Source organism: Dasypus novemcinctus, chromosome 18 (genome assembly GCF_030445035.2).
Source record: "Dasypus novemcinctus isolate mDasNov1 chromosome 18, mDasNov1.1.hap2, whole genome shotgun sequence".
Classification (NCBI taxonomy): Eukaryota; Metazoa; Chordata; class Mammalia; order Cingulata; family Dasypodidae; genus Dasypus; species Dasypus novemcinctus.
The window spans coordinates 63,792,802-63,807,221 of record NC_080690.1 but is presented as its reverse complement, the minus strand read 5'-3'; the positions used below and the strand labels follow the sequence as shown (position 1 = coordinate 63,807,221).

General features: G+C 58.0%; 1 protein-coding gene across 1 annotated transcript; it reads left to right on the top strand.

The window, feature by feature from the left end:
• Window positions 1-548: 548 nt before the first annotated feature.
• Window positions 549-14,274, top strand: CADM4 (cell adhesion molecule 4). Its single transcript, XM_058280366.2, has 9 exons — window positions 549-666; window positions 9,380-9,526; window positions 9,888-10,040; window positions 10,247-10,381; window positions 11,044-11,208; window positions 11,330-11,420; window positions 11,788-11,960; window positions 12,666-12,794; window positions 13,251-14,274. Exons 1-9 carry the CDS (start codon window positions 603-605, stop codon window positions 13,358-13,360), a joined length of 1,167 nt encoding a protein of 388 aa, XP_058136349.1. The 5' UTR covers window positions 549-602; the 3' UTR covers window positions 13,361-14,274.
• Window positions 14,275-14,420: the final 146 nt, after the last annotated feature.

The following is a 14,420-nucleotide window of genomic DNA, read 5'->3' as shown; positions in this document are numbered from 1 at the left end:
CTGCCGAGCCCACGGGCTGCTGCCGTCCCTGCCGCGCTCAGCCCAGCGTCACCTCCACGCTCCCCTTCCCCCGCACTCACCTCCGCGGTGCTCACTCCCCAGATAGCGCTTCCCCGCACACTCGCGCACCCAGCACCCTCGCCCCCTCGCACAGCTCCCTTCCCTCACTCTCTCTCCCTCGCACCCCACCCACACCCGCGCCTTCCCGCACCCTTCCTCGCACCCTCACCCACCAACGCGGGCACCTTCCCACAGCGTTCCCGCCCTCACTCTCCACACCTTCACTCTCCCAGCAGCACCCACCCCCTCATCCGCACCCTTCCACCCCGCGCCCTCGCCCACACCCTCGCACGCGCGCGCACCGGCCCTGGGCGACCCCCCGCGCCGCTCTCTCCGCGGTCCCTCTCCCCCCTCCCCATTGTCTGGAGGCCTCTCCCTCCCCTCGCCTCTCCCCCCGCCCCAGCCGACCCGCCGGCCCCGCCCCGGCCTCCACGCCCCGCCCCCCGGGCGGGCAGGGGGCGGGCCGCGGGGGCGGGGCGGGCGGCGCGGGCGGTGCAGGTGCCGGGCCGGGAGCGAGCGGCGGCGGCGGCGGCGGCACCACCATGGGCCGGGCCCGGCGCTTCCAGTGGCCGCTGCTGCTGCTGTGGGCCGCCGCGGCGGGGCCAGGTAGGGTCGGGGGCCGGGGCCGGCCGGCCGGGCCGGGGCGGGGGGTGCGCCGCCGTGACAGCCCTGCGGCCGCGGGGCCGCAGAGGCCGAACAATGCGCGCGGGGCCGGGCCGGGCCCCCTCCCCGGGACAAAGCGCAGCGCGGGCCGGAGTCGCGAGTGGGGGAGGGGGCGCGGGTCCGGGCCGCCGTGCCGCAGCCCCCCCACCCCACCCCGCACAGGCCCCGATCCCGGCGGGGACAAAGAGCCCAAGACCACCCCCCCACACACAAGCCCGCCTTCCCCGGGCCGGTCCCGCTGTCCTTCCGTCCGGGCTCTGCTACCCTCTGTCCGCCTGTCTCTGGGTCCCCCTGTCTCTCTCCTTGCCCCCCTACCCTTGTCCTCTGGCCCTCAGTTTCGAAGTCCTGTCCCTCCCTCTCTTTATCCCCCTTCCTTCCTGTCCCCCATCTCTCTACCCTGTCTTTGTCCCCTGGTCTCTGTCCCTTTTACTGGGTCACTCTGCCCCCCCTCACCCTCTCAATTCCTCCTTCTCTGCCCCCATTCTCCCTCCCTGTCCCTCTCTGTCCCTCATCTGCCCCATCCCTGTCTCTCTGTCCCCCCTCCTTCTGTCACCCCTATTTCTCTAGCCTCTTCTGTCCCTCTCTGTCTGTCCCACTGTCTCCCTGTCCTCTGTCTCTCTGCCTCCTCTCTCCTTACAACCTCCATCCCAAGAGCTCTCAACCCATCCTTCATTCCCTCCACCCCTCTCCTGTGCCCGGGAGAGGAGCTGAGCCAGGCAGGGCATCCAGAAGGCCTGGGGGAAAGGTCTGTGTGTATGTGGGAGTGGGGAGCTGGCATGTGGGCACACACGTGCACTCAGCAGATGCCTCCAGAGCCCTGGCCCTCCCCACCCTGTCACACACCCCAGCCACTACTCGCAGAGAACTGCGACCCAGCCCTCCGGAACCAGACATGCAGGGGCCGTCCTGATACCCTCATTGCACACTGTGAGAAGCTGGTGACGACCCCCCCGCCCAAGATAGGGTGACCCTGAGACTGGGGACAAGGTCAGGAAATGTCACCCACACACTCATACTCTGACACTGTGGGTACCTTGAACCTGCCGTGGATCACCCCCTTCCCTGGTATAACCACTGTGGGGGGAATGAATGACTGGGCGGTGGCTCGGCAAACGCAGGAGGGCTGGATGTTCTGCAGATTTGGAAGGGGCATGTAGCCAGGTGGTACGGGGCTGGGGGCCTGGGTCTGAATCTTGCCTCGTGCCATTTGCCCCAGCAGCCAAGGGCAAGCACCCTTCTCTCTCTGGGCCTGTTTCCCTTTCTCTACGATGAGGATGCTGAGCTCAGTGACCTGAAAGGCATCTTCAGCTCAGACCTTGGTGTGTGTTCACCCCCTTAAGCACGTGTTTCTGGCAAGTCGGGTGCAGTTACGCACTCCAGAGTTTGAGCGTGAGGAGCAGAGCCTCCCTCTCCTCAGGACAAGGCAAGGGGCAAAGCTGCCCTTTCATCCTCCATCTTTCTCCCCCCAGAGTCTTCTGCAGTCACTTCAGAACTTTCATCAGTAAGTCCTTTCTTTGAAGGATGTGGTCAGATGTACCACAATTGCCCAGATGAGAGCTCTAGTATCGTAGCTAGATTTCGGTTGACATTTATTTTTCTTTATTCAGGTCCTGAAAATCAGGCTCATAGAATCCTGGAACCATTGAATCTAATAATCAAAAAACCTGAGGGTATTTTAGAACTTTGATCTCTTTAGCATTCTAGAATCCCTACCCCTTTAAAATTCTAGAACCTTGCCAGCAGTTAGCATTTTAGCATCTCTTCCTCTTCAGAATTCAGAAATCTTGACCTCTTGGGCTTCTTGATTCTTGACATTTCTGAGATCTAGAATCTCGACAGCTTAGAATCGTGGACTTTTGGATTCTCAGAATCAGCTAATCGCCCAAGACGATCACCAACCTAGCTCAAGAATCCTTTCTCCAGCACTCTATAGCCCTGTTCCTTATTCGATTTTAAAGTCACTGCATCCAGCATCTTAATCCTCTCTGTAAACTTTCTCTAAATTACGTGGTGTGGGGCTTTACGAGTGGGGAGAGAGCTAGGCGCCGTGGCAAGTGCTCTGGCCTGGGAGCTCAGGAAACTGGGTCCCAGCCTTGCCCAGGCCTCTCCAGTATAATTTTGTGCCAGTCCCTGCCTGTCATTGAGCCTCACTTTCCCCCTGTCCAGCATGGGGTACAGGGTCTCTCCCAGAGGGCCTTGCCTGCTTTCCTTTCCACTGGACATCTCTGAACGGCCTGGGCCACTGGATTTTAGGGCTATCAGTGGTACCCCTAATTCTCTCGTAGGCACTCCCTTCCTCTCTCACCTTGCCCCATCAGCAGGAGTGAGGATGGGAAATGGGGTCCACTCGTACCCCTTCAAAAACATATAACCTCCTTCCGGATCTCCTTCTGTGCTGAGAACACCAGAAAAGGATGCTGAGACATGTGCCAACAGAGAGAAGGACCGGGGTGCAGGGGTGGAGGCGGGAGAGGAAGAGAGATTGATTGGCTGCCCAGAGATGAGCACAGGAAGAAACAGCGACCCAGGGGCCAGAAACTGGGTGGAACAGAAAGGAGCAGAGGAAACGGACAGATAAAAAGGCAGAACAGAGAGGCTGTCAGGAACTGGGGGCCTTGTGGGGGGGGAGGCTGTTCTTGAAAACTGTGTCCCTCCCAGGGTGACTCACTTTGCCCTGCTAAAGTTCTAGCCTGACGCTCTGAGATGGGGGACCACCCCCCACTGTGAGTCACCCCAGGGAGCAGGTCTGGGAGACTTCCATCACTGACCCCCACCCACCCAGGAACCAGATGGACGCCTAAGGCCCCAGAGCCTGGGGGTGGGGGTCAAGTCCTGCAAAGGATTCCAAGACCTTGGGCGCAGCAGGGCTGGGGCCTGGGGTGGGTTAATGTCGTGCGAGCCTGGCCTGTCCCCGTCTTGGGGAACACAAAGACAGCTTTCTCTCTGGGGGGTGGGGGAGTGGGGAGAAGCAATCTGACCTGCCAGTGCCCAAGGGCCTGTGGCACCAGGACCCAAGCACCCATTGGTTCCTGGCTGTGAAGACCCCAGGCCCACAGGCCCCCAGGGCACCAGGCTCCCAGGCCCCTCCACACAGGCCCAGTGGGGGTGGGGGCAGGGGGTGAATGGAGGAAACTGGGGGCGGAGGACCGGACAGTGAGCGCTCAGTGCAGGCTTGCACCCTTCCGGGAGCAGGAATTCTTCCCCCACCCCACACCGAGGGGGAACCTCTGGAGGACTCTCCCACCCCTGGTTGGGCCGGAGGCCCGGAATCCGGGGAGTTTTGAATATCCCAGGAACGTGGGGCCACAGGGGGCACTTTGTGTGTGAGACTGCTGACTCACCCCCACGCCCCCACCCCATGCCTTCGTCCTCAGATAGGCGCGGGGCAAAGGGCTGGGGGTTCTGGCAGTTGAGGGCTGTGGTCTGGGGTCAAAAGTTTCCAGGAGAGAGGAGCCTGGGGGCCTGAGCTCCTGGGTCTGAGGAAGGAGGGGCCTGGGAACCGGAGCTCCCGGGTCTGAGGGAGGAGGAGGCTGGAGGCTGGGACTCCTGGGTCTGAGGGAAGAGGACAGGACCCCTGTGTGGGAGGGGAGAGGGAGCTGGGGGCTGGGACCCCTGGATCTGAGGGAGGAGGGTGTGGAGGCCCATACTGCTGGGTCCTGAGGAAGGAAGCCAGCGGGTAGAGGCTCCTGGGTCCGGAGAGGAGAAGGGCTGGGGGTCCCACTCCAGGTTTCTGAGGGAGGAGGGGCTGGGACCCTGACGCCTAGGTCCTGCGAATACAGGCGCCTTCACAAGGCTGAGCTGGGGAAGAATTGATGCTTTGTGTGAGGATGTTCAGACTCCGCCATTGATGGGGGGCTGAGGGGGGTTCGGTCAGGACGCAGGGATGTACCACCTCCCTAGGGGAGGAAGGAGACATGATGCCACGAGCCCCCTGGGGAGCAGATACGGAGGGGTTGGCTGTGACCTTCCCGGAGCCGTGACCTTGAGACTCCCTTGGGTATTCGCTGACTCAGGACCCAGGAAGTGCTCCCCCACCCTGCTTAGTCTCCGTGGAAACATCCACCAGCTGTGTGCTCTGGACCCCTGGCTCCTGGGTCCCGAAGGAGGAGGGGCTGGAGCCCACGTTCCTGGATCTGAAGGGGGAGAGGCCTGAGGGGCTCTGACTCCTGGGTCTAGAGGGAGGAGGATGCTGGGGACCCAGTCTACGGGGTCCTGATGGGTGAGGGGGCTGTGGGCCCTGGATTCTGGGTCCTGGGAGAGGAGGAGGCTGGATTCCTGGCTCTGAGGGAGGAAGAAGTCACAGACCAGAATCCTGGGTTTTGAAGGAGGAGGGGCCTGGGGCTGGACTCCTGGCACCTGAGAAGGGAGGCCGTGGGGGGCTGGATATCTGCGTCTAAGGGAAGTGGGGACTGGATTCCTGGATCTCTAAATATCACCTGCTCAGCTTCTCTTTCCCAAACCCTCCCCTGTCCCTTTTTCCAGGCACCATCCCCATGACGACTCCCAAGCTGTCAACATGGTTTAAAGGGCCAGTGCCCCAGTCCCCAAAGCTCAGCCCCTCTCTGACCAGAAAGGCCCGCCCCCACCACCCCCAACCCCGAAACAAAAGCTCCTGGGACATTAATATTCCGGGCACAGACACCGTTGGTTACTGACTCCTCAGGAGGGGGAGGGAATAGGACAAAAGCCCCCCAGCCTCACCCCGTGTGCACCCTCAAGCAGAGAACAGGGGTAAGTTTTGGGGGGCAGATGCCGAGGTCCTGATGGCTCCCGGAAGGTTGTGACTTTCTGCCACTGACTTGCCCTAGGACCCCTGAGCCTCATTCTCCACATCTGTAAAATGGGGGGGTGGGGGGTGTCTGGCATTTGCTGGCCCCGGGGTCCAAGATCCATGGATAGGCTTCAAGATGTTTTTAAAAGTGCCGGAGTGTGCAGGCCGGTTTCCCTGTGCATGGGCATGTTTCTGGAAGGCGTAATAATGACAGCCCAACAAAGAGGGCTGGCTGCCTGTGCCTCCCGCACCGGGGTGATCCCCACGAGGCAGGCCCTGGCATCATCCCCATTCTACAGATGGGGTCACAGAGGCTTGGAAAGATTAGGCCATGTGCCCAAGGTCACACAGATGGCAAGTGATCCAGCTGGGCTCACACCCAGGTTTGTAAGAGGAGAATAAGGCTGTCGTAAAGTCGTTGTGAGGTTGGAAAGAGATCCTGCCTGACACATGTGATTCCTTTGGCAAGCTCCCCAGGCATTTGCCGAGTACCAGGCAAGCTTTTGGACACGAGGCATGCAGTGGTAAACCCAGCAGGTTATATCCTGCCTTCGTGGAGCATATGCTCTAATGATGGGGAACAAACGCAATAAACAAGTAAGCAAATTGATTATCGTGTCTGTGAAGTTTCCACAGAGGAAAGAAAACAAGGTGATAAAAAGTTTTCCTGAGGTGAAGGGGCCAGGGTGGGGGTGAGGGAAGGCCTCTCTGAGGAGGTGTCCACATGAGCAAAGACCCAAATGAGAACAGGAGGCATCCCTGGGATGACTGGGGGAACACAATGCCAAAGGGAAGGTCAAGGGCAAGGGCCCCGAGGTGGGGAAAGCTCGGCATGTTTGAGAGACATCGAGTCAGTGAGCCTGGAGTGAAGAGAGCAACAGGCAAGTTGGAGCTGCAGTTGGAGAATGGGCTGAGGTCAGGCCACTTGGCACCTTGAAGGCCCGAGGAAGGAGACTGGATTTTGTCCTAAGTATAACGGGCAGCCTTCGGAGGGTATCAAGCAGAGAAGTGACTGGTCTAATTGACCCTTCTGAAAATTCTCTCTGGCTGCTACATGGAGGATGGCCTGGTGGGGAGGCAGGCCTGTGAGCAGGCTTTTGAAGATTTCAGGTGAGAGATGATATGGCTGGACAAGGGTGATGGTAGGGGAGGTGGGCAAAGGTAAATAGGTTTGGGATATGTTTTGGCAGTAGAATGGACAGGTCTTGCTGATGGACTAGATGTTGGAGAAAAGGGAAAGGGAGAAAACTTGGATGATTCCTGGAGAAACCAGGTGGATGGTTATGACATTTACTGAGATTGATAAAACTTGCACAGGAAGAGGCTTGGGGTAAGGGTTAGCAGACCAATGACTTTGAGGTTGGCCCTGTTAAATTTGATATTCCAGGATAAGCCCCAATAGTGGCTTAATTACCCAAAGTAATTAATTACCCACACATAGAAAAAGTCCAGAAGTAGAAGTCCAGAGCTGTGCCAGAGACCCAGGCACCTTCTAATTCTTTGCCCCACCATCCCTACAGCCCTTGTTCTCATGGTCCAAGATGGCTGCCAGAACTCCAGCCATCATCACATCCAGACAGTACAAAAGTGACCTGATGGAAAAAGGACTTGTCCTCGTCTTTAAGAAGTCCTCCCCAAGTTACCACATGACATGTTTACTTACATCTGATTGGCTAAAACTTGATCACATGGTCTCACCTACCTCCAAGGGAGGCTGGAAAATATCTCTTTCAGTTGGGCATATAAGGCTTTGATAAAATACATTCAGGATTTTTTTCACTGAGGAGAAAGGGAAGAACAGATGTTGGGGCAGGCAGCCAGCAGTCTCTGTCTCTACACCCCAGAATTAATTTTCCCACCCCTCAACCTCCAAGTCAGATCAGCTATCCCTCTTACAGGGAATGTAACACTTTTGGTGGAATAGTACAGTGATTTGTATCTACCTCCCCATAAATCTCGAAAGCCTTCCAGGGCAAGGACCCCATCTGATGCATCTCTGGGCATCCAGCCCGTGAAAACATACCAATTGCTCAGAATATATTTGAATGAATGAAATACCCTGAGACGGAATGAAAGAGCCATGAAAAGCTAGTTATCCAACCTTTAAAGATGAATAACCAGATCTGATCATGGCACTTACCTGCTTCAAACCTCCATTGACCTTCGGTATAAAAGCTGATCTCCTAGCTTGGCATTTGAGGCCTTTTGCAAGTGCTTCCCGCATACTACGATCAGCCTGCCCCCACAACCCCCCACCAATCTGCATGCCTCACCCAGACAGCTGGGGGTGGATGTGGGTCCAAGGGTGTGGAATCAGAGAGATTTGGATGCAGATCCTGGCTCTGCCACTCTCGGGCTGTGATCTTGGGCAAGTCATTTCTTCTCTCCGGGTCTCATTTTTTCTCACTGATAAAATGGGGATTGGAAAAAAAAATGGAGCTAGGTAATGGTACCTACCTTATACAGCTATTGTGAAGATGAAATGGAAATTATATAGGCAATACCCCTAGCACAGGTATTATTTTGAAGGTAACAACGACGTGCTGCTTCTGCTGCTGCTGAGTCTTGGCTTGGAGTTTTTCCATAGGCTGTTCCCGCTGCTGGAAGCACCCCCTTTCTTATCCCCCACCTTCTTCCTCTGATGGATTAGTGGAAGTAGGTGAACTGCTGTGACAAACAGCCCTGAATCTCAGTGGCCTAACAAAAAAGTATTTCTGGTTTATGTGACCATTGTGTGTAGGTCTGTCAGGGCACGGGCTCCTTCCAGCTTGTGAACCCGCCCTCCTTAGGGTCCTTGGCGTCCTGTCCTTTGGCCAGCATGAAGGGCTGTAAGGGAGAGGAGCCAGGCTGGGCAGAGATGTTTATCTCTTCTATCTCCATTCCACTAGTCAGATCAGTCGCATGACCCCACCCATGCTGGAATATGTAGCCTGTGTGTTGTATCAGTTAACTTTTACTGTGTAGCAGACTCCTTGAAATTTAGTGGCTTAAAACAAGTACTTTACTACGTTGTTTCCTTATGACTCTGGGGGCCAGCAATTTGGGCTGGGCTCAGCGGGGGTAGTTCTTCCGTGGTCTCTGCTGGGATCCCTCATGTGGCTGTAGATGCCCGATGGTGCAGATGGGGCTGGCCAGTCCAGGGTGGCCTCACTTCCTTGGCTGGTGGTGGGTGCCCGCTGTTGGCTGGGCTTCCTGCGCCACGTGATCTTCTTGTGCTCAAGGAGGCTAGTTCGGGCATCTTCGCATGACAGTCTCAGGGAGAGGGCAGGAGGCGACGCTGCAAGGTCCCTGAAGCCCTAGACCCAGAACTTGTATATCACTTCTAGCTAATTCTCTAGGTTAGGGCAAGTCACACGGCCTGCTGAGATCTGAGGGGGTGGAGGGACTTATGAACGGGAGGAACGGCAAAATCAATTGGTAAAGGTCAAGTGCGGGGATGGGGAGAATATTGCGGCCATCTTTGCAAATAAGCTCCATGTGCCCAGATGTGAAAGTTGGGACTTGGTGGAGTCTCCCACACCTGCAACTCCTGCTCACTCTTTAAGACCCAGATCCAATAAAGCTTCCTCCCAGAAGCCTTCTCTCCCCACCTGCCTCCTGAGGCAGTCCTAGCTTTTCCTTCCTCTGGGCCCCTGGTGTGCCCTGTGCGGCTCCCCATTTGAGCACACACCACTGGATCGTGCTGCCGGCGCCTTCGAGCAGGAAGCAGGTGGTCTCTATCGCCCTGACTCCAGCCCATGGGAAATGTTAGGTTTAATGAACTGAATGAGAGGGGAAGCAGAGGAATTGGAGGTTTGGATAGGAGAGGAGGAGAGGGAGAAAGAAAAGATTGAATTGCAGCCCTCAAGGAGTGTCCTAACCTGTCTCTCTTGTTTCCTGATCCAGGGGCAGGACAGGAAGTACAGACAGAGAATGTGACAGTGGCAGAGGGTGGGGTGGCTGAGATCACCTGCCGGCTGCACCAGTATGATGGGTCTATAGTTGTCATTCAGAACCCAGCCCGGCAGACCCTCTTCTTCAATGGCACCCGGGGTGAGTGCTGGGGCCAGCATCCTGAGTTGTGAAGGGTGAGAGGGCTGGGGGCTGAACTCCTGTGTCCTGAGAGAGGACAAAGCTGGGGGTGTGGACCTCTTCGTCTGTGGGAGGAGGGGCCTGGGGGCCTGGCTTACTGGGTCCTGAAAGGGAATAGAGCTGGGGGTCTGGGCTCCTGGGTTTGTGGGTGGGGGGGCTTGGATCATATCAGGTCCCCAAGGGAGTAAATGGATGGGCACCCCAGATTCTCATATATGGCTGGAGGAGAGCGGCAGACGGCTGGGCCCTAAGCTCCTGGAGGAACGGTGGCGCTTTCCAGGCCAGGAGCCCAGGAATTCACCCCTTCCTGTGCACTCTCTAGCCCTGAAGGACGAGCGTTTCCAGCTTGAGGAGTTCTCCCCGCGCCGGGTGCGGATACGGCTCTCAGATGCCCGCCTGGAGGACGAGGGGGGCTACTTCTGCCAGCTCTACACGGAGGATACCCACCACCAGATTGCCACGCTCACAGTGCTGGGTAATGGACTGCCCATCCTCCTTTCCCCTCTGCTTTTACCTCTTAGCCTGGGACCTTCTGGCTCTGGCTGTTTTTAACCTCCTGGACATCTGGTCCCAGTGAATATGGCCTTCCTGACCTCTGCCACCTGGGATCCTGGTTCCCTTTGAGCGCCCACATCGGCGCCTCTACTGACTGTTCCACTTAACCCCTTCTCCCTGCAACAGTGGCCCCGGAGAATCCCGTGGTGGAGGTCCGGGAGCAGGCGGTGGAGGGCGGCGAGGTGGAGCTCAACTGCCTGGTTCCGCGGTCCCGCCCGGCTGCGGTCCTGCGCTGGTACCGGGACCGCAAAGAGCTGAAAGGTACCAGGGCCTGGACGCGGGCGAAGGGCGGGACATGAGGTGGGGCGGGGCTCCCGGAGGCGGGCCTTAGGAAGGAGGGTGGCGTTGTGTGGGCGGGACCTGGGGAAGGGGCGGGCTGTTCCAGGGGGCGGGGCTTGAGAAAACGCCGGTCCTCCGGGCGTGAGCTGGGGAAAAAGTCAAGATTCCAAGTGGGCGGGACTCGAAGGGGGCGGGGCGGACCTGAAGGGGGCGGGGTTTGTAGGGGAGGGGCTCTTGGAATAGAATTAGGATTCTAAGTGTATGGAAACTGGAAATAAGTCAGAATTCAAAGAAGGTGGGGGCTTAGAGAAAAGGCAGGAGAATCCTTAGGGGCAGAATTTGCAGAAGGGTCAGGATTATATTTTAAGGGGGAGTAGCTTGGATGGGGTTTGGAGGGTATTAGGAAAGAGGAGAGTTCTATGGGGACGGGGTTGGAGGGTAAAGTACACAGCTATGGCATGAACTGATAAATGAGACTGAAAGGGAGGAGCTGTGGGAAGAGGCACTTGGGGTTGTGGGCTTAGTTTGGGGAAGGCATGGTCTGGAAGACAGGAGGCGAAGCCTGCTTTGGCATTGGCTGGGAAGGGCCCCGAGTGGGTGGAGTCAGAATCCTGAACCCTCTGTGTCTCCGCGGGGCTTGGCAGGAGTGAGCAGCCGCCAGGAAAATGGCAAGGTGTGGAGCGTGGCCAGCACCGCGCGGTTTCGCGTGGATCGCAAGGACGACGGTGGTATTGTCATCTGCGAGGCGCAGAACCAGGCGCTGCCCTCTGGACATAGCAAGCAGACGCAGTACGTGCTGGACGTGCAGTGTAAGTGTCCAGAGGGCTGGGACCTGGGGGACCCCCACACCAGCCGCCCACCATCAGTAGGGGCCCCAGTCCCTGTGTGATGAGCCGGATATCCACTCTCCCTGCTCACTTCTGCCCACAGACTCCCCCACGGCCCGGATCCATGCCTCCCAGGCTGTGGTGAGGGAGGGCGACACGTTGGTGCTGACGTGTGCTGTAACGGGGAATCCCAGGTGAGCCCTGGGGCGCGAAACTCCTGGGTCCTGAAGAGGTGGCTGGGGGTCTAGACACCTGAATCTCAGGCAGAAGCGGCCTAGGCAAACAGGGGCCTGGTACCTGGCGGAGAGGCTTGGGGCCCCGATTTCTGGGTCCGAGGAAGGAAGCTGTGGGTTCTGGATTCTGAAGGTCAACAGAGCTGGGGGCCTAGGATTCCTGAGACCCTGGTGATGCATGGAAGCTAGGCCCGAGGCTGTAGGTTTTCTAGAAAGGAAAGGGCTGGTAAGGACCATCTTATTTTGGGGTCCCTGCCGGGTGTGCGCTGCAGATCTAGATTCTTGAGAAGTCAGAATTGGGGGCTCACTACCCTTTACCCCTGCCTAGGCCAAACCAGATCCGCTGGAACCGCGGGAACGAGTCTCTGCCGGAGCGGGCCGAGGCGGCAGGGGAGACGCTTACGCTGCCAGGCCTGGTATCAGCAGATAACGGCACCTACACTTGCGAGGCGTCGAACAAGCACGGCCACGCGAGGGCGCTCTACGTGCTCGTAGTCTACGGTGAGGGATGGCGACGGCCCGCCCCGGAGCGGGTCTGGGCAGGGGCAGGGCCTTGGGCAAACAGATTCAGGAGGTCAACAGTCACCAGAGTTTTTGTAGTTCTGGGTCCAGAAGGTCCGTCTGGGTTCAAGTGTGGCTCTACTGCGTCGGGTGGCAGGTAACTGAATCTGGCTGCGCCTTAGTTTCCGCACCGGGCAAGTGGAAATAAACAGTAGCACCTACCTCATCGGGTTGTGGTGAAGAGTATATATAAAGCGGGTGGAATGGTCCCCAGCACATCCTAAGTGTTGTGTTTAGCTCTTTTTACGGTGGGGGAGGAATTTCTGAACACTTGGAGCGTTTTGGACAAGGTGGGAAAGGACTTGGACCTGAGATTCTGTGGGGGAAGAAACAGTCAAGAAGAGAGATGTGCTGTTTCGGTCCTCCTTGGAGGGGAGAAGAAGGTAGGGAGAGGATTACCGAAAGGACTGGGGGGTGGGGTGGGGCGAGGGCAGGACCGGGAGCCTTCCTGGAGCAGGCGGAGCTCCTGGCTTGAGTTGAGCCCTGAGAATGGGCTGCAAGGTGGCAGTAATTTTGGAGGGGCGCGGCACCTAAAGGAGCGGCTAGGTGTGGCGGTGGGCAGAAGGGTTTTAGAGCTTGGCAGCGGTGGGGCCGGGGCGCGGCCGTCCCTTGATGGATTGGCCCCGCGCCCTGTCCCTCTGGCAGACCCCGGCGCGGTGGTCGAGGCTCAGACGTCGGTGCCCTACGCCATCGTGGGCGGCATCCTGGCGCTCCTGGTCTTCCTCATCATCTGTGTGCTGGTGGGCATGGTCTGGTGCTCGGTCCGGCAGAAAGGTGAGCGGGGGCGGGGCTGGGTCCGGCGAGGGCTGTGGTTGGCTGAGGGATCGGGGAGGGGGCGGGGCCGAGGGCCCAGCGGCCCGGGCCGGGATCCGGATTCGAAACCCAGCGGCACCTGAAGCCGAGTTCCAAAAGGGGTGGGCCCAGGACGTGTTTAGGGGCTGAAACTTAAAAGGCTGAATTCAGGCCTCGGGTGTGACCAGTCAATCTTCCTAATTGCTGGGGAGTCGCTGGGAGCGCAGCAGGGAATATCTCCACGAGAAAGGATGAGGGGTGCCTCAACTTTTGGCGTTTTCCTAACTCTGCTTTTACCTCTTTCCCTGCCACTGTTTGGCTTTCCCCTGCTTCCTCGGTCCGGTTTGTTCTGTCTGCCTCCCTCTTCCTGTGTATTGCTGTCCATGTATGTCCACCGCGTACATGGCCGCTCTGCCTGGGGGGCCGTTGCGCTTCAAGGCTCCTATCTGACCCATGAAGCCAGTGGCTTGGATGAGCAGGGAGAAGCAAGAGAAGCCTTTCTCAATGGCAGCGACGGACACAAGAGGAAAGAAGAATTCTTCATCTGACCCCACCCCCCCCACTGCCAGCTGCAAGGAACCAGCAAAGACATTTACCAGAGTCTGGGATGGTGGGCTTCTTCCCCCACCACTAACACCTCAGATGCTTGGGCAGGGATGGGGGTGTCGGTCGCCTGGGACTCTGTCAGGGCCAGAAGTGAGGGCCCAGAGGTCTGGGCCCCGCAGGGGGCAGGGAACCAAAGGTTCAGACCCCGGAAGTCCAGGGCAGGGATTGGGTTGGGGGAAGATAACTGGGGGAAGGCCAGGGCCCCTAGGCTGCAGAACCAGGTCTTGTGGGGAGGGGGTCAGATTCTGGGAAAGGTGGGGAGGTGGGGGGGAAGGGAAGGGGAACAGATTTCTTTGGGGTTTTCAGACCCCACGCCAGCCATTGTAAGAGTTCCACAGAGCTCTGGGCACCTCTTTGCAAAGCCATGTTTGCACGGTGGGGGGCAGGGTGGGGGAGGGAGTGGAAACAGGGATTCTCTGTCTTTGTGTCATAACTTTGATGGGGGCAGTGAGGGAGACAGCCCTAACCCTTTTCTCCAGTCCCTCTTCCCCAGGTTCCTGGGCTCCCCTTCCCTCCACCTCCTCTCCCCATCTTCGCACCCGTGTTTGTCTCTCTTTCCACCCAGTCCTTGGGGGGGCCTTCCCTATCTCTCCTCCAGGCCCCCCAGGGAGGAGGAAAGGAATTTTGGGAGGGCGCATTGGTCTCTATGGTTTTATATATAATATATTAAAAAAAAAAGTCAAAAATCTGTATGAAAATATCAGATTGCGCCCCCACCCCACCCCCATTCCTGGCCTTTGCCCTCTTTTTCTTGTTTAAAAAAAAATGCAAAACACGTTTTGTACGGGGCAGGGAGGGGAACAGGGAGGGGGTTTGGCAATCCCACTAACCACCATTAAACTGAGGAGAGAACAAGTGTCGAGGGTGGCTGTGTGTCTGTCCTTCTGCCTAGGGCTGCAGCATGTTGGGAAGGGAACTGACAGGGAGGTGGGTGGAGGGAGGAAAAGGTGAGTCTGATGGCTGCTGGTGGACAAGGGCACTTCCACCCTCCCAAGAAACCTG